The sequence below is a fragment of the Magallana gigas genome, chromosome 6 (genome assembly GCF_963853765.1).
Source record: "Magallana gigas chromosome 6, xbMagGiga1.1, whole genome shotgun sequence".
Lineage (NCBI taxonomy): Eukaryota > Metazoa > Mollusca > Bivalvia > Ostreida > Ostreidae > Magallana > Magallana gigas.
Window position 1 is genome coordinate 18,408,300 of NC_088858.1, and position 20,805 is coordinate 18,429,104.

The window sequence follows — 20,805 nt, forward strand, 5'->3', positions numbered from 1 at the left end:
CTTTATGTGACTGGAATTACTTATTGCAGGCCTAACTAAGTTTGAAATTTCTTCACTTAATTACGAACTGCACGTTTATACCCAGTTTTTACTTCAAAACCGAAATTTTATTTTAAAACTGATAAATTACCTGGTGCCTTTAAATTTCATCTTTGGACCAACGTTTTGCGGAAAAGGGTCTCTTAAAACTTAACTAGCTAACAACACCCCCCTCCCCCCCAACCCCCCCCCCCCCAAAAAAAAAAAAATCCCCACCAGAAACCCCCCGACAACAACAACATTTTATTCTAATAAATGATCTCTCTTTTATTTGACAACACAACCGACCAAAGTCGACCAATGTTAGGAACACAATATAAGAACAACTGTATAGGACTTTTGACATTAGGATAGAACAGGTTTGACGTTTATAGCACTCTTGACGGCCACTGTCACCTCTCTGACAAGTCACGGATTTGCTCCGTTTTTCACCAATATCACCTCCGACTCCTCCTTAGTTGACAAGTTAATATGCAAGCTCTTGGACATCACAACCCTGTAACTAGATAAACCATTTCATAAAAATACGGTCACAAAGAAGCAAACTTTAACTTTTAGAATAATTAACATTACGATGTAGTTTGTTATTTTTTTTAAAGTTCGAATTCAGTTCTGGTTATTTATAATTTTGATGAATTGTGTGATGCATTAAATTTGCACCGTGTGATAATCGCATGTATTCGTATACATTGCAAATGTTGCTTTTTTGTATTTTTTGTAAGAGTAAGTAAAAACTCAAATATCCACCAATGCATCTAATTTGAATCGAGACTGAACTTTAAATTTATTCTATTTTGTAAAAACAAGCATCAATTTACAAAAATGTTTACTTACGACTGATCCTGGACCGTGACAACAACAGTTGACTTTGGGTCTCGTTTGTAACATTCGTTTATTCTGTCATTCATTTCTATCGAATATGGATTCCATTTCCCTTTGTCATCTTTCCAGAACCATTGATTCATTGGTCTACCTCTTCGATTTTCTGGTGTTATTTTGTCAACCCCCTCGCTATTCTTAAAGTACTTTCCTTTGACAACGTGTAATATTGGTTTAGTTAACGTATCAACACTTTGTGCCCTTTCTGATATTGCTGGTCTGTTACTAGGTAAACCCAATGCATCACCTGCATGTAACAAGGCAGATAAAAATAAACATTTGTATTATAAAAAAGCCCGGTGGTCAACATTACCCATCAGATCTGATTTAAAATTTAGATTTGATTGTTTGGCCACGAATGCAGCTATGTGGCCAACAAATTAACCATCAGATCACTACCTTAAATTTTTAGAAATTATTTTTGGGCTTAAAACTATTTATTAAAGAAAAAAACTATACAATTCAGTTTTACAATTTGAACGTTTTCTTATATTTTTTATACAGAACTTTTTTCTCAAGGAGATAAAAGTAGCCTAAAAATGGCATCGAGCTCTCTTAAATAATCTGGTAAAGAAAAATTCCAAAAACGCTAGCTTTAAATTTTGAATTATATCCAATATTTTATTTCAAAGCACTCATTTTAAAGGATATTACTATTATCTTTAAAATGACCACGGTCACTTGAAACATGTATTGCTTTAATGGTATTTGAAAAAAGAAGTTTATCTTATTACTGAAGTTTATACCCTCACTGAAACTTGCTTGATCTCCGTTTGGGTAATTAAGGGCAGCGTTGCGTTCTTGCTCTTTGAGATACTCGATGGACTCTTCTGAGAATGGATCACTGTGTAGATTTATGAACAGTTTTAGTGTAATACAAAAAATTTCCGGGATTCTGCTTGCTAATACCATACTATCTAGTTGTACACCAAGTATATTGCCAATACTAAGGACAAAGGAAAGGTAGTTGTGTATATATAAAGTGGTAAAATTTAAGTTGATGTATTATATTAATGAGTCTCGTGTTTAAAAGCTCTGAAATAGTGACTTAACAAAGATAACTGCCATATTTTCTTATAATTTGTTTGTCACGATGTAATTTTGAGATGTATAAATATATATATGTTTTTTAGACCGACTTAGTTATTAAAATAAAGAATCTAAGAAGCCAAACACAAACCAAATCGTAAGGTCAAATTTTCCATGACATCCAAATCTATATTGACTTATAAAGCCATTTCGCCAACGAACCTAAAGAAAAAAAAAGAACAACCGAGTTTGAAAGACAAACTTATGATTTTGACTACATAGAGTGTATTTTCACTTTTCAACAAGTAATAAGAAAAACGGATACTGATTTCTTAATCTACACAAACATTAATTTGTCAGCAAACGTACGATGACAATTCCGGTGCTTTGAACTGAAATCACCGATCCAATATTTCCAGCACCGCCATCTTGGTCGTCCCATTCCCAGTCTGTTCCTAGAAAGCATACGAATAACTTTAATGTACGTTAGTACCCCCACTCTTATTTTGCACTGAAAATTCCCATGCCTTTTCACATCACATCACAGCACATCATATCTAGTCAATGGTATGGGTTTGTTGTTTGTTTAATAAAAATCTTAAAATCTTTTGTTGTTCAAAAACTAAAAAAATGTCACTGATTTAAAATGTAATGATTTCAAAATCGAGCCGATTGAGGTGATATATTACTAGTAAACCATAGCTTGCACGACGATAACTGAACAAACAGTAGCTGCAAAGTTACGTAGGCCAAATGCCATCGGATACTATTATATAGTACTGCGTGTAGCCAGCTGACATAATACCATCATTTGGGAGTTCCTTATGGAAAAAACAGGATGTGAAACAAATCATTAATTTTTACAATATGTTAAACTGAGGCTGAAACTGCAAAAATCTCTGCAAAATATTAGAATAAGACAAGGACTTGAAATAAAAAGCGGTAACTTCCTTGATTGGAAATTCCAAACTATAAATAAAAAATTCTAAAGTACCATATGTCACATACATGTGATCAGCAGCGTTTGTAGAATAAAATATTACCACGCTTAAGTGACATTCATTTTTTTCTATATACTGCAAGGAACACTGTGAACTAATAGGGCGACAGGAAGTAAGATTTGAAGTATCAAGAGATGATGGGAGATGTCTTAGAAATTTAAATAGTGCAACGTTAAAAATAGCGGAAGTAATAAAAGGATCATTGGATATATAAATAGAGACGTTTATAACAGCTAGGGTATTGGAAAGGATTGAAGGAAAATGACAAAGAGAGAAAAGCCATGAACACCATTTGGAAAAAGAAATCAATATATAGGAAAACAATTGAAGCAGTAACGAAAAATAGAGGGAATTAGTGAAATAGTATCAATTGTATTGCTAGCAACAAAAATCAATGAAGAAACAAATTCTATTATTACTTTTCATCCACTTTTTTCTAGTTACCTCTAGTGACAAGACAGCCCGTGGCAATCATTTCGTTCTCCAAAATTCTTGGTTCATGGCACACTCTGACGTCATATTTATTCAACTCTGCACGGGAATATCCATACCTGTAACTACTGATCGCACTTGTATCCCATTCCACGTGTAACCACCCATCTGTTATTTAGATAATCATCAAATACTACTATACGTGAAAATACTTAAACCAAGCGAAGAATGATCCAGAGTTTTATTGTATTTTTATACTTATTATATTACTTGACCTTTTATATGATGCCCTATTACTGTACCAGGTCCCCTATTGTCCTGGTTATCCCACTTCCAGTCCCGCCCACGCCTAACTCTTGATCCTAAACAAGGCATTATAGGATTTCTTTCTTTAAACAAGTCTGTTTCTTCGCCGGACTCTACTTTTTGCTCAACATATGAACAAAATAAAGTCTTTCTAGTGCACATTTCAAAGATGTCTTCCTGTATGTTTTGAAATAAATCTTTTTGATAAAATTTTATTCGTTGCAACTTAAAAAACAATCATTGAAATTACTAAAAAGTTGCGAGAGACGAAACGGAGGACTGATAAAATATATACAGATTTACTTGTAATAGAACAAAACAGTAGGATTACGGATCAAACGATCCTTATGTGAACTGCATATAAATTACATGACTGTTAACTTTCATAAGACTGCACCTTGTCTTTTTCAGTAAACGCAGTGTATGGAAAATGAAGGGCAAGTGACGCCACAACACGTTCTTTGTCGTGGCAATCATTTTTCATCGTTTGCAACATCACAGAAGCAGCTCTCTGTTAAAACATAAAAGAAAAAAAGATTTAAGCTTTTCTGATTACATTTTGTCACCTTGAAGGATGTGTGCAAAGTTTAACATACTGTTAGGGAGGGAATGTTACTTTGATACATATGTAAAGATCTATATACCGCTACAACTTGTGGTATGGCCACGCAAGCCGTCTCATGTACATATTTAGGGTAAATTAATTCTTTTAATTTTTAAAGGGAATTACTTATTTACTGCAGTCATAGAATTCGTTTGAACAATGTGGTCCTCGGGCCTCTTGTTACAGGGAGTACTGTGCTTTAAAAAAAATGTTTTTACACAGAATAAAATTCCCGAACTTAGGAGCATGAAAAATATCATATGTATGTGAGAAATGTATCAACCAAAATTCTCCACAAGGCAAAAGTTAATTTTCTTTGACGTGTACCTTTATCAATGACAATTTTCCCTTTTTACAGCCAATAATTTATTACGTTACAAGGCGACGTTTGATCATTATTTTGTTTAAAAAGTTATTCTTGATGCCGCACAATCAAAATGTATTAACCAAAATGGTTTTAAACTTAAAAACTTTAAAACTGAAATATATATATATATATATATATATATATATATATATATATATATATATATATATATATATATATATATATATATATATATAAAATCAGGTCTAAAATTGAAAGGTAGATCTAATTGTTAATTTGTTTTTAAACATAATTTGAACATAATTTATTTTTGGGTATCATTAAATGCAAACTACTTGAGGTTGATATACAAAACAACAACAATTTTCACGTTTTAAATATACCGGTATATTGGTGATTTTAAAATTTTATTACCAGATTATAGGAACATTTTCCCAATTGCATTGCATCTTGATAACGAACAAGTTTTCCTCCTTTTGAATGCCCACTGATAAATTCCAAAATTCTCTAAAAGAGAATGAAAACATAATGCATAATTATATTTAAAAATTCAAGAATAACAAACAAGCAATTATATAACAATAACTTAAAACTGAAGAAATTTAGAAAAAAGCATAAAAAGATAAGTACCAAATTCGGATTGCTTCCAATCGGAACACAAAATATTGGATGAACTCTACCTATTATTATCGCAGTTTGTAGCAAATGACGTTTAGCCTGTCAAATATTTATATCATGATTAAAAAGCTATTAAACAGTACATCGTATCACACAACCATTCAGATACAAACGTTCTGAAGAAGAAGTCGAAAACGTGATAAAGTTACAGGTTAGCTAATACGAATGGGGGCCAATAATGAACTTATTCGTTCATAAAATATTTGTGCTGAACATTTAGTAAGATTTAGCCAGTGCTCATCACAGCACTTATCTATTACCCATACTATTACTATAGCCCATAAATTTAGTAACATTCAAATGATATACTAAATAATCTTGTTTTTGGCAAAAGAGAATCACACTTAAGTTATTTAACTCAATAAATGTTCAATTAATTTACATTTTATTTATTTGTTATTACAATAACGTAGTATTCTCTACAGATTTAACCTAATCCACAAATACTGAATATCAAAGAAACTATGGACGTAAAGGCTAGAAATAAAAACTCAAATCGAAACCTCATCCGTTTCCATTACAGGAGTGTCATCGGCAGAAATAATGGTAAAATCCGTTGGTCTTCCATCAGAAATAAGAATTAATCTTTGGTGAAAGTGAAAGTTTGCCATCCAGCAAATGTTACCTGAATAAAGTTCAAAGAAGATTCAAGTTTGGATTTTAAACAATAAGCTAAAAAATATATATTTCAATAATCAGGAATACCTTTCCCCGAAATGTAAAAATTCAACAGAATAGAACAGAATTTTGCAGCAAATATTGTTGAACTATTTTGTTACATTTAAGATTTCCTACAAATAAAAGGATGGGACAGGTCAAAGAAGAGTTCTTTGTATCTTTATATATCGCTTTTTATTGCACTGTAAGAAAGGATAAAACAGTGATAAAAAGTATATGGTCTTTACTAATTTTCAGTCTTAAGTTAAAAATTGTGGCATGATAAATTATTCCTCATGCAATTATCTTTACCTTTAGATCAAAAACTAGTAAAGGACATATATATTATTCTTATTGCACGGAATAATAAAGAAAATGTAGATAATTTTTTTTTTATTAAAAATAGATTTTTAACTTTACTTTGAATTTTGTTTGATTAGTATGTAATGAACATGAGAAAAAAATATTATCTTAAAAGGCATTTGGATATTGGAATTCACTTACTAGCGTCATTATTCAGACCTCCATGAGATAACAGGAATGCTGCAGTAAGAGGTGACGGTCCTCCAAACTCAATATCATCTACAAAGTAAGGTTTAAATTGAGAGGTTTAATAGCAAAGGTATTGTAGAATTTTAAAAGAAAGTCTTGTTTTTAAGGAGCATTTTATGGTCGTTGTTATTTTAAGATTATATAAATATTTTGAAGATAGAAAGATCTGTAAGAAGATGTAGGAAATCATTTTGAAAAATCTAAGGTAAATCTGATGAACATCTAAGGTAAATCTGATGAACATCTAAAGTAAATCTGATGAACAGTTTGTTGACAAACCAGCTTCCTTAACACAGATGAATTGTAGTATTCAAAGCTAACCATAAACAGCATATCGAAAGGGGCATGGTCATGATTTTATCACAAATTATTCTTCTTATTTTAATGTCTACAATGCTTCAGTAAGGCTTGTTAAATAAGCAACTAAAATTTGAGTGTCATTTGTTCAGCTATAAGCGAGCTACAGAGCTTACAATTCTTTGCTACGTAAACAAAGCTTTTGTTTACATTTTTAATGTTGTATTAAAAATTCCAGTTTTAGACCTAAAATGAATGTGTTAAACTGTTTATTTATGCTCAAAATGAATTAGAAGATAGACAAATCAGCTTGATAAAGACGTTTTACTAAACCTATGTAAACAAAAACAGGGCACAAGTCTTGTTTACATGACAGAGAATTGTGAGCCCTGTATCTTGCTTATAACTCTTATAACTCTACGACTGAATCTCAAATTGCATTTAGAAATGCATTCCTAAAGCATTGTAAATAATAAAAACAGAAAATTGCATTTGAATAAAATCGTGACTTAAAGTTCCAATTTTGTGTTTTCTTTAAGTAAATAAAAATAAGCTGAGGAGGAACACCTACCTAGGCAACTTTTGATATCTTCATATTGGTTAGAAAAGTAACGTAGAAACTTGGTTTCTCGTCCACAAATTATGACTGCTACGTTCTCGTCAATGTCTGGATGTTTTGAATACTCTGAATATGAAGAAAAAAAGAAGAAATTACACATCTGTTATTTGTTTCATTTGAATTAGTTTAAAATTGAAACTTAATATCCACCATCAATGATAGTAGTAAAGGCCTCCTTCATTTGCCGAACACCTTCATCCCCAATACTTGAAGATATATCCAAAATGAAGATATTGGATGGACCACTGCCATGTTGAAAACGCAAATCGCGATCTGAAAAGTGAACATTGTTTGAAGATTCTGTTTAAAAAGATCATAAGAGAGAGAGAGAGAGAGAGAGAGAGAGAGAGAGAGAGAGAGAGAGAGATTCAATACACTGTTAGGTCAGTTTCCTTTGAATTGCTCGATTTCTTATTCTATGTATCACTTAATATGCAGTAGCCTAAATGATAAATATCGTTACGCTTACCATTATTTTAAAGTTACTCTCTTGAACAAAGTTTTAAACGTGGCAAGATATTGATTAGTCAAAGATACCTTATTTTAAAAATGAGACGGGCAATGAAATGTTGAAAAAATATGTTTATACATTAATCTGTGCACAAGGAATGAACGGATTGAAAAAAAACCCTCAATAATTATTCTTTAACTTCTCTCTTCATATAAATCACATGTTAAAAGATGTATAAAACATTTGAATATCTATAATGATTTACACTAACTCACTTTTTCGGGCTTCAACTATTGCCTGTCCCTTCCAGAGAATGTTGGACGTTTCTAATCGCTCTGCCATAATTATCGGAACCTGAAAGAATGACACAATGTTGCCTCTATTTTACGGAATTCATCATTATTTTTTCCATTTTAAAATCTACGACTTACTTTTAAGTTTAAATGACTTTATATCAAAATTAACAATATTTGTCTCAGCTTCTAAAGTTTTACAAGCAACAGAGTTACTTGCACGATCTAGTAGGAAATAATTTTAAACGTTTATAAATCCATTTTTGAGAGCTATTTTAGAATCAAAAATTTTTAAAACCATCGTCTCCCATACTCTAATAGAAATGAGGAAAGATAAGCATTAAATTACTTCCCTATTTTTTTTAACGTTTCCTATTACGGTTATTTAGTGTATGAGAATACATGGATTACAGGTTGGGGGAAGGCGTCTGGGGACGCATTGAAACCATTATATAATAATTTTGTTCACTTACTTGTGCTGGTCAATTTTACTTTTACTATGAAAACTTCTGCATTTTCATTCATAAAAACGAAGTCAATACGGGATGATAAATTTACAGTCTTCAAAACATGCAAAGGTTACATGTAACAATATTTAACATATTCTTTACGTCAGTTATTTTTTTGAGAAAAAATACACACAGCTATAAAAACTGTTCCTTTTTACGACTTTGTTTGTTATGATGCTTGGAACTCTCGATCAGATTCGTGAAGAAACGGTAGGATAATAGCTAAAAACAAAATATTTTCATCCACCAAGTACTAGTATGATTTCCCATGTATCTTACGCAAATTGATCGTGATTTATAGCTCAGTAGAAACTGGCAGGACTGAAATTTACACACCCCGTATATAAATTGGTCGAAACTTTCAGCGACCTAAGAAAAGTCAAGGACTACACGAAATAATCATGATGATGTCAGACTCAAATTCCCAAAGAAGATGATTGAATTGGCTGTTTCATTTATCTAACATACTGATGTTCATTGACAATACTTTAGTAAACTTTCTTACTTTTTTTTACAATCCGTTTATCAATATGTTAGAAATAAGATGAAAATACACATCGGATTATATATTTGTTAGAAGAAATAAATAAATAAACGCGGGTTATGTATTTTTTTTCTGCAATGTCGCCACCTTCATATCCCGCATGAATCACCAAAGAAAGCGTTTTAATGTTTAAATAAGACCACTTAATTGCAACAGAGTGTACTTAAAATGAACATCCGATGTTGAGGAAGTGGGTTAAATATAACGAAATGTGTACAAAAGTGGCCAGAATATACTTTACCTTCTTATATTTGGTACATGTACATGTATATGGTATACATTTACTATTGTTGACAAAGAACGATGCGGGCATCGAATAGTAAAACTGGTATTCGGTTTGTCGGATAAAAATACATTTTTTACATATTAAATATGTAGAAAATATTTACAAATGACAATATGCAGGCTCCAAAAAATGTTTCAACAAAGTTCAATACCTTAGGTCAAAAGCTGTTTCAAAAACATAAAATAACAATATTATTGTCAAACATCGAAATTGATATCCATGTTTGGTTTATTCGAAGAAGAAATGCCACGACAAAGGTAGATTAAAATTGAAACAGAGGAAATTCAGACTATTTTTTTAATTTTTTTAAATTTTCTCTTAAAAACTTTCTGTAGCCATGTAATTGCAAAGTTTCTACGTGTTTTTCATATCATTTTACATATTTTATGATTGTATCCCGTGTATGATTTTATATCACTGGCTGGCAGGCACGCAAGGGGAAAAATATTTAAAATTCAAAAAATTAATTCAAGAAGGATAATCTCGAAAATTTGATCTTATATAACGTTAATGTCAACAAAATACAGTCAATAAAAATATGTTTTAGGCAATCAATGGTTTGGAAATCCTATCAGTCAGTTTTTTGGGTAAACATGATTAAAAATGGGTAGAATTTTGAAAATGTTGTCTAAACATTTTAAGATGTTGAAAACTTATAAAGTGTTGATTATTAATATAGAGTTTGTCATGATTCGTCGCTTATTGTGGCTTCAATATAGATTAGAAATATTAAAAAAAACAACGTTTTTAACAACGTATATATACCCCATAAAAATAGCGAGTACATAAGCCAAAATAACTGTTAATGTATGATATTTCCTGTTAAAAATGTGTACACATTTTACATATAAATTATATTGTTGATGATGACTGTTGCTAGGCAATTTCAAATTCCATCCCCCCCCCCCCCCCACACACAAAACGCATAATGAATCGAAGTACACCAAATAACTGTAACCCAAAACATTTGTTCTAAATAATAATTTTAATAAATAAGAGTTTGACAACACTATCGACCAGAATCGTTCTTTTATAACATGTTAGAATTAAACACAATATTATAACAGAGGAGTAATGAAGCAGAGTAGACAATAAGATAGAACAGGCTTGACGTTTACAGTTTCCTTGACGGTCATACAACATGCACTGTCACTGCTCTGTCAATTCAGAAACTTCCGCCGTTGTTCACCAATTTCACCTCTGACACATCTTTAGTTGACAAGTTAATATGCAAGCTCTTTGACATCACAACCCTGTAACTAAATAACCAACTTCATAAAAATACGGTTATAAAGTGGCGACCTTTAACTTTTTGAAAAATTTACATCACAAAGTTGTTTGATCATACTGATTATTTTAACTTTTATATTCGTAGTCCTGGAGTAATACCTCCGATATTTATTTTCTATATATGTACAAGCCTCAATTTACTAAAACGTTAACTTACCACTGATCTTGGATTGTGACAACAACAGTTGACTTTGGATCACGCTTGTAGCATTCGTTTATTCTTTCATTCATTTCTATCGAATATGGATTCCATTTTCCTTTGTCATCTTTCCAAAACCATTGATTCATTGACAAGGAAATCTTCGGTCTTCCTTTCTGATGTTCTGGTGGCAATTTGTCAACTACCTCGCTATTCTTAAAGTACTTTCCTTTGACAACGTGTAATATTGGTTTAGTTGACGTATCCACACTTTTTGCCTTTTCTGATATTGCTGGTCTACTACTAGGTAAACCCAGTGCATATCCTGCAACATTACCCACAATATCTACTTTGAAATTTCAGGTATGATTGTTTTAACCATTTTAATTTTAAACTATATCTGTCCAAATTAAACTCAAACTTTAAGGTTTACATTATATTTCATAATACATACAAAGCTTTCCTTCTATAAAGAACATTTATACAGTCTTTAAAATAACAAAATTATACTAGTATTGCTATCTTTGCTTTATATAAAGAAGTTTTCCTAATTATAGAAGTTTATACCCTCATTGAAACTTGCTTGATCTCCGTTCGGGTAATTGAGAGAAGCGTTGCGTACTTGATCTTTGAAATACTCGATGGCCTCTTTTGAGAATGGATCACTGTGTAGATTCAAAAGAAATTTTAGCGTAATACCAAAAAAACCCCTCGGAATTCTGCTAACTAAAACCCAGGATATCTGACTGCTTTAAATATATATCAGGTGCATGCACGTTGCAAATACTAAATAAAAAGAAAATGTAGCATTGTGTAGAGTGACAGCATTTTAGCTTATTAACTCATATGCAATATGTCTTATGATAAAAACCTATGAAATACTGTAGAATGAAAGATAACAACCACTAGTACTTGAGTTGATTTGGAAATGTAAATCAATTACGTACCAAATCTGAAGGTCAAATTTACCATGCCACCCAAATCTATATTGGCTTATAAAACCATGTCTCCAACGAACCTAGAATGAAAAAGTAAAAAAAAAAGCCAAAAGTTTTAAAGAAAAACTTAAAATCAAACCAAATAGTATATTTTCACCTTTGAACAAGAAATAATATAAACGAATTCTGATCTATTAATTCACATATTATGATATACAGAAGAACCATCAGTGTCAACAAACATACGTAGACAAATCCGGTGCCTTGAACTGAAATCACCGATCCAATATTTCCAGCACCGCCATCTTGGTCGTCCCATTCCCAGTCTGTTCCTAAAGAAGCATACGAAGAACACAGGCACACAATAGTATCCTTATCTTTTTATTTGGCGTTTAGATGTTTTTTAACCTCATATCTAGCCAATCCATTGTGTGTATTGATTTCATTTGTTTTGTAAAGTAAAACATTCTGATAGAGACTGACAAAGTTGACATTATTCAATAGGATATTTGACACGATAGAGGGAAAATGACAAAAAGAAAAAAATCTATGATTGGATATCAGCTGGAAAAGGAAAGCGAAACAGAGAGTACAGAAGTTAAAAAGAGACCTTGGTGCCGTCTATGTAGCCATAAAACATGAAGGTTAATTACCTTTAAGAGAGCATTACACCTTCCAAAACTACTTTGCATGACGAAAAAATGTAAAGCAACAGATGTGCATGTATTTGTTTTAAAGCCAATTACATTTCATCCACTTTGTTCTAGTTACCTCTGGTGACAAGACAGCCTGTAGCAATAATTTCGTTCCCCAAAATTCTTGGCTCGATGCACACCTTGACATCATATTTATTCAACTCAGACTGGGAAGATCCATACCTGTAGTTACTGACCGAACCGGTATCCCATTCCACGTGTAACCACCCATCTGTAGTTAGATAACCATCATATGAATGTTCATGTGAAAAAAACAAACAAAGGAATTGATAATAATATTTCAATTCATCAATTTCAAAGAAATGTCTCATTTCCGCATTGCCCTTTACATATTTATCCACCTTACCTTCTTTATAATGCCCAATTACTGTTCCAGGACCCATATTGTCCTGGTTACCCCACTGCCAGTCTCGCCCACGCCTAACTCTTGATCCTAAAGTAGGCATTCGTGGATTTGTTTCTTTGAACATTTCCATTTCAACATTGACCTCAATTTTTATGTTATGGTTTGAACAAAATAAAGTCTTTCTCGAGCACATTTCAATAATGTCATCCTAAAAGCATGAAAATAAATCACTTTTTACAAAATTTAATAATACTTGTCACAACTATTAAAAAATAATCAGTGAAATTACTTAAAGAAATCTTCGAGGGACAAATATGAGAATTGATAAAAATCTAAAGATTTTTAGTAAAAGAACAAAAAAAGTATTAAGAATCAAACGACCCTTATTCATACTGAACATGCATCACAAGATTTTTTTAAATGGTAAAATGTTGAACCTGGTCTCTTTCAGTATATTCGGTGTAAGGGAAAAGAAGGGCAAGCGATGTCACAATATGTTCCCTGTCGTGGCAATCGTTTTTCATCGTTTGCAACAATACAGAAGCAGCTTTCTGTTTTAACATAAAAGAAAAAAAGGAAAAAAGTTTAAGCTTTCATTTGTTCACCTAAAACGATATTTGTAAAACGCTATGCTCTAAGACATTAAACAAGGCAAAAGACCTTCAACGATACAACTTGTGGTATTGCACTCAAGCATCTCGATATATATATATATATATATATATATATATATATATATATATATATATATATATATTATGGGGAAATGATTTTTTATTTATATTAGAAGGACATAAACGAAATCTACTTAAGTCATGTTGTTTATGTTGGCGATGTGGCCTACGAGCCTCTTGCAAAAGGAAGCACCGTGCTTATTAATTTTCGTCACATACAATAAAATTCCTGAATCTTAAGAAAATGAAGAAAATCTTAAGAGTGTGTAAGTTTAGGAACCCTACTTCTCCATGGTCCAAAAGTTGATTAAGCATTAATTTATATGTTTATATTCAATTAATACACTGTATTGTATGAAATATTTTTGTAACGTCGCTTTAAACCATTATTAACCAGCTTTTTCATGGATAAAAATAACGAGTGGAATAGCATAGCCATGAAACATGTCATTTAGTGCGCTTTTGCGGCTGAACATACACTTTTGAGTACATGTAGTACCACAAACTTTGTCGAGAAAACTCTTTTGAGTTAGAGTAGATATGAATTTTGTTTTTTTGAAAGGTACATAAAAATTGGTTTGGTAGGTTTATATGTTTCATTTAATATCACAATAATATATCATTTTAAAAACACGTGACAACGTTTACTATGGAATCATTAGAAATTGTGGTAGTTCTGTTTTTTTTTATTCATGGGTAGCCCTCCCTTACGATTATAAAATCCTTGACGAAAACAAATTTTGAAAAAGTTATTTTTCTTACTGAAACTGAAAACGGACGCATCTACGAAATTACATCTCCACGAATGAGCAGAAAACCCTATATTCATGTACATTGGTCCCCACTTATTTAAATGAGTTCACAGTATTTGTGCTCAAAGTCGGTAATCCTGTTTGACGTGAGTTACTAAACATTGAACTTCACAGATTTTCAATGCAAATATAATACTAAATGGTTATTGTTTACATTAAACTCTCTCACCAGATTGTATGAACATTTTCCTAATTGTCTTGCTTCATCGGAATGAATAATTTTCCCTCCTTTTGACTGCCCACTGATAAACTCTAATAATGTCTAAAAAGAGTGTAAAAATAGATTTATATTATTTATTGCTAATAAAAGTAATTAACTAATAAAAAAAATCCAAATAATTTAGAATACATGTAACAAACCAGTAATGATTTACATTTATTTAACAACGACTTAAGAAGAAAACCAAAGTCTTGAATAATAGGTGTACCATATCAGGGTTTCTTCCGACAGGAATACAGAATATTGGATGAATTCTCCCCAGATTTACCGTCATCTGTAGCAAATGATCTTTCGCCTGCCAAAAATTCATATCGTGTTAAAAAAGCTATCATAAAAATCATATCATCACACAGACATACAGATAGCAATAGCATAAGAGTGAGGTGTTTTTAGTCAAAGTTGTCTTATTGTATTGTCAATAAATCTTGCATGATAAATTTTTTACCCTTTAGATAAAACATTGAATTTTGATATTTGGCAGAAATATAGTTTTATCAATATTTCTTAAACAATACCGTTCATGTTTTTTTGGTTGAGTTGATTCACGAAATAAAATGTTCTTTGAATTAATGTTTCTACAGTCAATTTTCAACAAATTTATACATCCCCAGGACTGCAAATTTAATGTATTCCATAAAAACTAATACATACGAATAGTAATGAAACCAGAATGAAGCCATAGCAGTTATTAACTAAAAAAAATTCAAAACAAAACCTCATCCGTTTCCAATACAAGACTGTCGTCAGGAGAACTAATAGTAAAATCTGTTGGTCTTCCATCAGAAAAAAGAATAAATCTTTGGTGAAAGTGAAGATTTCCCATCATGCAAATGCTACCTATATAAAGTTCATGGATAAGTTGATAAACATAAAGACATCAAACATGACGTACTCTAACAATATTGTGAATAAAGGATATGTCATTGTAAATTTTTAATATGGTTCATGTAGATATGGAAATTTTTATTGGTTTAGGTATATATATATATATACCTTAGGTGTATATATATATATATATATATATATATATATATATATATATATATATATATATATATATATATATATATATATATATATATATATATATATATATAATCAAAAAAGGAAAATGAACAGTTTGAAAGTTTGTATTCATTAGCGCTTTCTGGATTTTAACAGCCGTCTTCAGATATGCTACTCTTATATTCATGTATATATATATTGAGAGAGTAAGAAGGTTGCTGACTTTGCAGAAATATATACAGTAAGCGGGCAGTACATTTTTCTGAATTGGGCACAAGCGTTCTATCTATATGAATCAAGACTTAAAGGGACTTAGACCCGATCTGAGTTCAAAATTTGCTTTTTCAATTTTCATGTCTAGAATTGTATTATTTAGATGATTTAAATGAGTTGAAATTTGAAAGTCAAATATCGAGTTACAGAGGTTAGAATTCTTTGTTTTGTAAACAAAGCGCGAGTCCTTTTAATGTTCACATATTTGTTGTATTGGTATAAGTTTCAATCTAATGTTTCTGTTTGTTGTGATGAAATTATTTATGAACCCATTGAATCAGTTTATCTTGTTTCCACAAATTCTTTTGATAAAGAAATGGCAATTCCTTTACTTTACAGTATTGGTATACTAATAAAAGACTCGAGCTTTGTTTACATAACGACTTCTTTCCTCTGTATCTCGCTTGTAACATGACTTCAAACATTCAAATTTTAATGAATCATTCAAAATACAAAAGTAACGCAGCACTGTTAAGACATAATATGAAAATATCAGCGGATTTAAACGTTCATAAAACGATGAATCTATTTTTATAAAATATTTATGTTAAGTTATTTTGTCATGATATAAATGTGATATTAAATAAAACAGTACAGTAAACGCTACTTTGTATGATATTAAGTGTGGTACCCTGAATTGATAGTCATGTGATATGTGTTGATAACTCTCCCGAATGGAGGTCATGTACAAATTTCAATATTACAAGGGCATACTCTCATTTGAATGAAAATTTAAATGATAATTAAATACTATTTTCTGGTAGATTCTGAGAAGTGCTGCTACATTGTATAGAGTTCATATTTTTATTAAGAGAAAATGTCAAAGAAATAAGCTCCGGTTGGAATTAATATATTAATATAAATTTTACGTATTTTTTAATTCATTCTGAAGAATTCATTGAAGCAGCATCACTTTTTAATAAATTCAACATTCGCTAAATTTATATTACAAAGATAGAAATGATCTGTTAAGTTTATGCCCATGAAAAAGCGGATTTAGATAAGCTTCCCGATGTCAAACACATCGAACGTGCACAAAAAAATTCTTAAGAAAGAAGAAATATTACACGCTCTAAAAATTAATTACATACCGGGTCAAAACAGGCATAATGAATAGGATTTAATGGTATATTAATTGTTTAATGATTATGCTCCGTTCATTTATAAAATGCATTTTCTCTTGTTAAAAATTTGATTGATCCGCTTCTCTCTATACATAGTAGGGCGTCAAAATTTACAATATGACTTCTTATCGACAAGTGCACCGCGATAAATCTATTGTTAATATTTATCGTTGTTACATATTTTTGACTACAAATTTTCACACATAGATAATTTTTAATGTAGTTTAATGTTTTCGTACCCATAAGAATAGGAAATTACTCTCTTTATTAGCATTTTTGACGACTTGTTATATATGATGTCATAGTTAACAATCCCTGTACTTTCTTCTCGGCACGAACATAAAGTAAACATTAACAGTGCTGCGAAACTACATTATGCATAAAAATCAAAAACAAAATTTTCATCTGAAATCGTGTCCAGGTACTTTTAAAAAGCATTTTATATTTTCAGGTTAGTCCCTAAACTCTTTCCTTTGTCCCTTTTCCGTATTTTGAAAATATAACTCGATATTCATATTCCTTTTTGCGCATGCCGAAATTTATCGACCCACTAAAATGAAAATTGCTAAAAAAATACAAATAAAGATTTCAAGAATCTTGCAATACAAACAACATGCAAGCATAATGTTGAACAATTGTATATCTCAGCTAAAAATATTTGGGTTTTTTTTCTAGAGGCACAAAGAGGAAATGTGACTAAATGAAGTAAAAATCATTTTTTCTTTTTCCTTATATCGTTTTGGATTGCTTTTCATACCCAGAAAAGAGACAATAGTGGAGTTTTGAGTAACGCATTAGTCAAATTACAGGTGACAGTGAACAATTATGTTATATCAATTTTGATAGGTAGATACTGATTATGGGAAACATGACATAGATATTAATACATTAATACATTTTGAATGTTAGATATCACCTACTTGCGCCATCCATTAGACCTCCCGTTGATAAAATGAATGCTGCCGTGAGAGGAGATGGTCCCCCAAAGTCAACGTCATCTAAAAGTTCAAATGTAAATGTTATCAAAGTTGTTATAATACTTCTTGCATACAAAAATAATCTTGTTCTTTAAAAATCATGCCGACTTAACTTTATAATACTTTTCGATCAAAAATGTTGAAGTTCAAATTTGTGCTGCTGTATAAAATTATAAAATGAAAGTCAGTTTACTACGAAGAAATAACGACCTAGACAACGTTTGGTATCTTCGTATTGGTTGGAAAAGTAACGCAGAAACTTGGTTTGTCGTCCGCACACAATGACAGCTACGTTCTCGTCAATGTCAGGATGTTTTGAATACTCTGAATAATTTGAACAAACAGAATATTTCACAAATGTTATTTAACATTTGAATTCAATTTTTAAAGGAGTCATACAATCGAGTATTTGATCAAAACATATATTCACCATCAATGATAGATGTAAACGCATCCTTCATTCGCTGGACACCTTCATCCCCAATACTAGAAGATGTATCCAAAATGAAGATATTAGATGGTCCCCTCCCATGTTGATAACGCAAACGGCGGTCTATAATGTAGAAAATTTCAAGAGATTCCTTGTTTGGAAAAAAAATATTAAAAAAACCACGTTGTTTGATAAATCTATCGGAATTAATATCTTCTCAATTGTCAAATATGAGAGAGAGAGAGAGAGAGAGAGAGAGAGAGAGAGAGAGAGAGAGAGAGGTCTCTACAATGTAGGACCATGGTATCCTTTGCATTGTTTGATTACTTACGTAAACAAATACTGGTTTTGCGATTTAAGTTTAAAATTGAAAAAAAATCATCCTTAACATTATTACCGTTTTCCTTGGAAGACGGTATAAAGAGTTGAAATAATTTACAGTCTCCGGGTTGTGCACTTCCTTTCCTTTTTGATTGGTTGAAAATACATGATGTGAAAATTTACATTTATTTCTTTGGTTGAAATACTGTTCGGCGCAAGGGAGATAATTTTCTGATGAACTTATTCACGTACGACTTAACAAATTTTGTAGGTTTCAAATCTTAAAAAGTGAGAAAACGAAAAAGCAATACAAATTGCTTTGAATGAAATTCAGCCTTTGGTTTTCAGGTCCAACTAGTTGAAAGTAACATTCTACAATATGTATTGAATTTATTTGTTTTTCTTTAAGCATTGTTTATTCAAATATTTATACCAAAATGTAAACAAAACAAAAAATCGATGCGGTATGCCAAATATCGGTAAAGTTATTTGCACCTAAGATAGATAAATGCAGTGGTATAACTTTGATTTTATCAAAATAATACGAGTCTACGACCCTACCTAAGATTTCTTTTACCCTATAGTCGTTCTCAACTTACAAGCTCGGGTACACAGTTTTTAATTTTAGACACGCAGGCTTAAACGACACATGACACAAAAATGTTCGGATAAAAAATCACTCGCCATGCTATGTAGAGGAAGGTGACATTTATATATAAAAAAAGAATTAAACTGTATTTGATAACTATTTGCTGTTTAGGGTTTGTTCTAAAGACGGTAAGCTTTTTAAAAAAAAGCTAAACTTGTATCTAAGTTCACAATTTTAAGAAGGATTTTAAGATGAAGGTTATCATTAATTCTAGATATTGTTATTAAAAAGAAACATGAAGCGGAAAAAAATATGAGGTGGACAATCAAATGATGTAGATAGTTAAACCCCGATGATGAGACAATCTTTAATGGATTGATGTTCAAAGAATAAACGGATTTAAAAAGAATAAATCAAAAATATAATTTCAGAGTTTTGTTTCAATTAACAGGTTGAAAAATAAAATGTATGTAAATAATAAGCTTGGTTATCAGTTATAAAAATTTATGGTTTTTAACTCACGTTTTTGGGCTTCATAAACTGCCTGATTGTGCCATAGATCCTGTGACGTTTTAAATCGCTCTGCCATTTTTATTGGAACCTGAAACAGACATATATGGATGCTGTAATAATTTTAGGTCCATCATAATTTATAAACATTCACGGTATGCGCTTACTTTTAAGTAGGAATGTTTTTTCTTTTAAACTGCACTATTTTCTTTTCTACTGTTAGACTTGAATAAGCAAACGATACTATTATCATTGGCTAAAATGAACGAAACGTGAAAGTTTAAATTCCATTTTTGAGAGTTATGACTCAATGAAACATTTTACTCCACGGCCTTCCTTGTTTATATAATGTTTGATTTACGTAGTTATCAACAAATTCTGAAAAAAATCTATGTTGACCACTAACACTCTCATTTTACAGAAAGGAAGGAAAAATGTGCATCGAATCACTTCCTCATCTAATTAACACTGAATGTTTCCTTTTATGGTTATTTTATTGAGTGTTTTCTAATTGACATGCAACAGATGAGAGATAAAAAACCAAACTTTTTGACAAACATAACATCTAATATCAACGATGTTTCTATTGTGCTAATGCTTTAATCAATTAAGCCGAGCTAGACTTCAATAATACACTGATTTATTCTTAACAGTTTCGCACTGTTACGTGCAACTCTCTTAAAGAGAAATAAAACTGCCGTAAAATAAATATACTATTTGATCTGTCCCAAGGTATCCTGCAGCATTTTGCTTAATTACTCAAAATTTATAAATACCTCAATGTTCAATAGATGTTCACTCAAAATATAAGTTTCTTTTTTGAAACTTCCACTCTAGCTTGTCAGCTAAAAAATAAAAAAGGTTTCGGGGTTTTGCATTGCAACATGATGTAAACGTTGAAAAATAGCGAAGGTAATCCGAAACACTGCTGAATGAT

The 20,805-nt window shown here is 31.1% G+C and overlaps 2 protein-coding genes across 9 annotated transcripts; both read right to left on the reverse strand.

Moving 5' to 3' along the window:
• Window positions 1-286: 286 nt before the first annotated feature.
• On the reverse strand, window positions 287-9,445 carry LOC105331057 (uncharacterized). Of its 5 annotated transcripts, XM_011433091.4 has the most exons (16): window positions 8,304-8,758; window positions 8,148-8,226; window positions 7,572-7,694; window positions 7,374-7,487; window positions 6,458-6,535; window positions 5,800-5,921; window positions 5,249-5,335; window positions 5,033-5,125; window positions 4,084-4,197; window positions 3,656-3,863; window positions 3,393-3,548; window positions 2,317-2,402; window positions 2,099-2,169; window positions 1,665-1,762; window positions 874-1,165; window positions 287-541 (listed from the first exon to the last, which is right to left on the reverse strand). In XM_011433091.4, the coding sequence occupies exons 2-16, from the start codon at window positions 8,212-8,214 to the stop codon at window positions 448-450; spliced, it is 1,803 nt and encodes a 600-aa protein (XP_011431393.3). In that variant the 5' UTR covers window positions 8,215-8,226; window positions 8,304-8,758; the 3' UTR covers window positions 287-447. The 5 variants fall into 5 exon arrangements, with proteins under 5 accessions (XP_011431393.3, XP_065943568.1, XP_011431392.3 ...); XM_066087496.1 differs by having other exon boundaries at window positions 287-535; window positions 8,148-8,769; XM_011433090.4 differs by having other exon boundaries at window positions 1,671-1,762; window positions 8,148-8,759.
• A 1,006-nt stretch (window positions 9,446-10,451) lies between these two features.
• LOC105345988 (uncharacterized) lies at window positions 10,452-20,760 on the reverse strand. Of its 4 annotated transcripts, none has more exons than XM_066087494.1 (16): window positions 20,036-20,631; window positions 19,881-19,959; window positions 18,449-18,571; window positions 18,229-18,342; window positions 17,958-18,039; window positions 15,355-15,472; window positions 14,848-14,934; window positions 14,589-14,681; window positions 13,371-13,484; window positions 12,934-13,141; window positions 12,643-12,798; window positions 12,118-12,203; window positions 11,881-11,951; window positions 11,501-11,598; window positions 10,952-11,258; window positions 10,452-10,757 (listed from the first exon to the last, which is right to left on the reverse strand). In XM_066087494.1, the coding sequence occupies exons 2-16, from the start codon at window positions 19,945-19,947 to the stop codon at window positions 10,670-10,672; spliced, it is 1,812 nt and encodes a 603-aa protein (XP_065943566.1). In that variant the 5' UTR covers window positions 19,948-19,959; window positions 20,036-20,631; the 3' UTR covers window positions 10,452-10,669. The 4 variants fall into 4 exon arrangements, with proteins under 4 accessions (XP_065943566.1, XP_065943565.1, XP_065943564.1 ...); XM_066087493.1 differs by lacking the exon at window positions 20,036-20,631 and adding an exon at window positions 20,645-20,760 and having other exon boundaries at window positions 10,456-10,763; XM_066087492.1 differs by having other exon boundaries at window positions 10,457-10,763; window positions 20,036-20,626.
• Between the last annotated feature and the right edge of the window lie 45 nt (window positions 20,761-20,805).

What these genes read in the sequence shown, in the direction of transcription:
- LOC105345988 (XM_066087493.1), bottom strand. Translation starts at nt 19,947, where the DNA reads ATGGCAGAGCGATTTAAAACGTCACAGGATCTATGGCACAATCAGGCA. An exon ending in CTAATGGATGGCGCAAGTAG is followed by an intron (nt 15,473 to 17,957) that starts GTGATATCTAAC and finishes TTATATAGGTAG; the next exon opens with CATTTGCATGATGGGAAATC. An exon ending in TCAAGCAAGTTTCAATGAGG is followed by an intron (nt 11,259 to 11,500) that starts GTATAAACTTCT and finishes GTAATGTTGCAG; the next exon opens with GATATGCACTGGGTTTACCT.
- LOC105331057 (XM_011433091.4), bottom strand. Translation starts at nt 8,214, where the DNA reads ATGGCAGAGCGATTAGAAACGTCCAACATTCTCTGGAAGGGACAGGCA. An exon ending in AGGTCTGAATAATGACGCTA is followed by an intron (nt 5,922 to 6,457) that starts GTAAGTGAATTC and finishes AACTTTATTCAG; the next exon opens with GTAACATTTGCTGGATGGCA. An exon ending in TCAAGCAAGTTTCAGTGAGG is followed by an intron (nt 1,166 to 1,664) that starts GTATAAACTTCA and finishes TGTTACATGCAG; the next exon opens with GTGATGCATTGGGTTTACCT.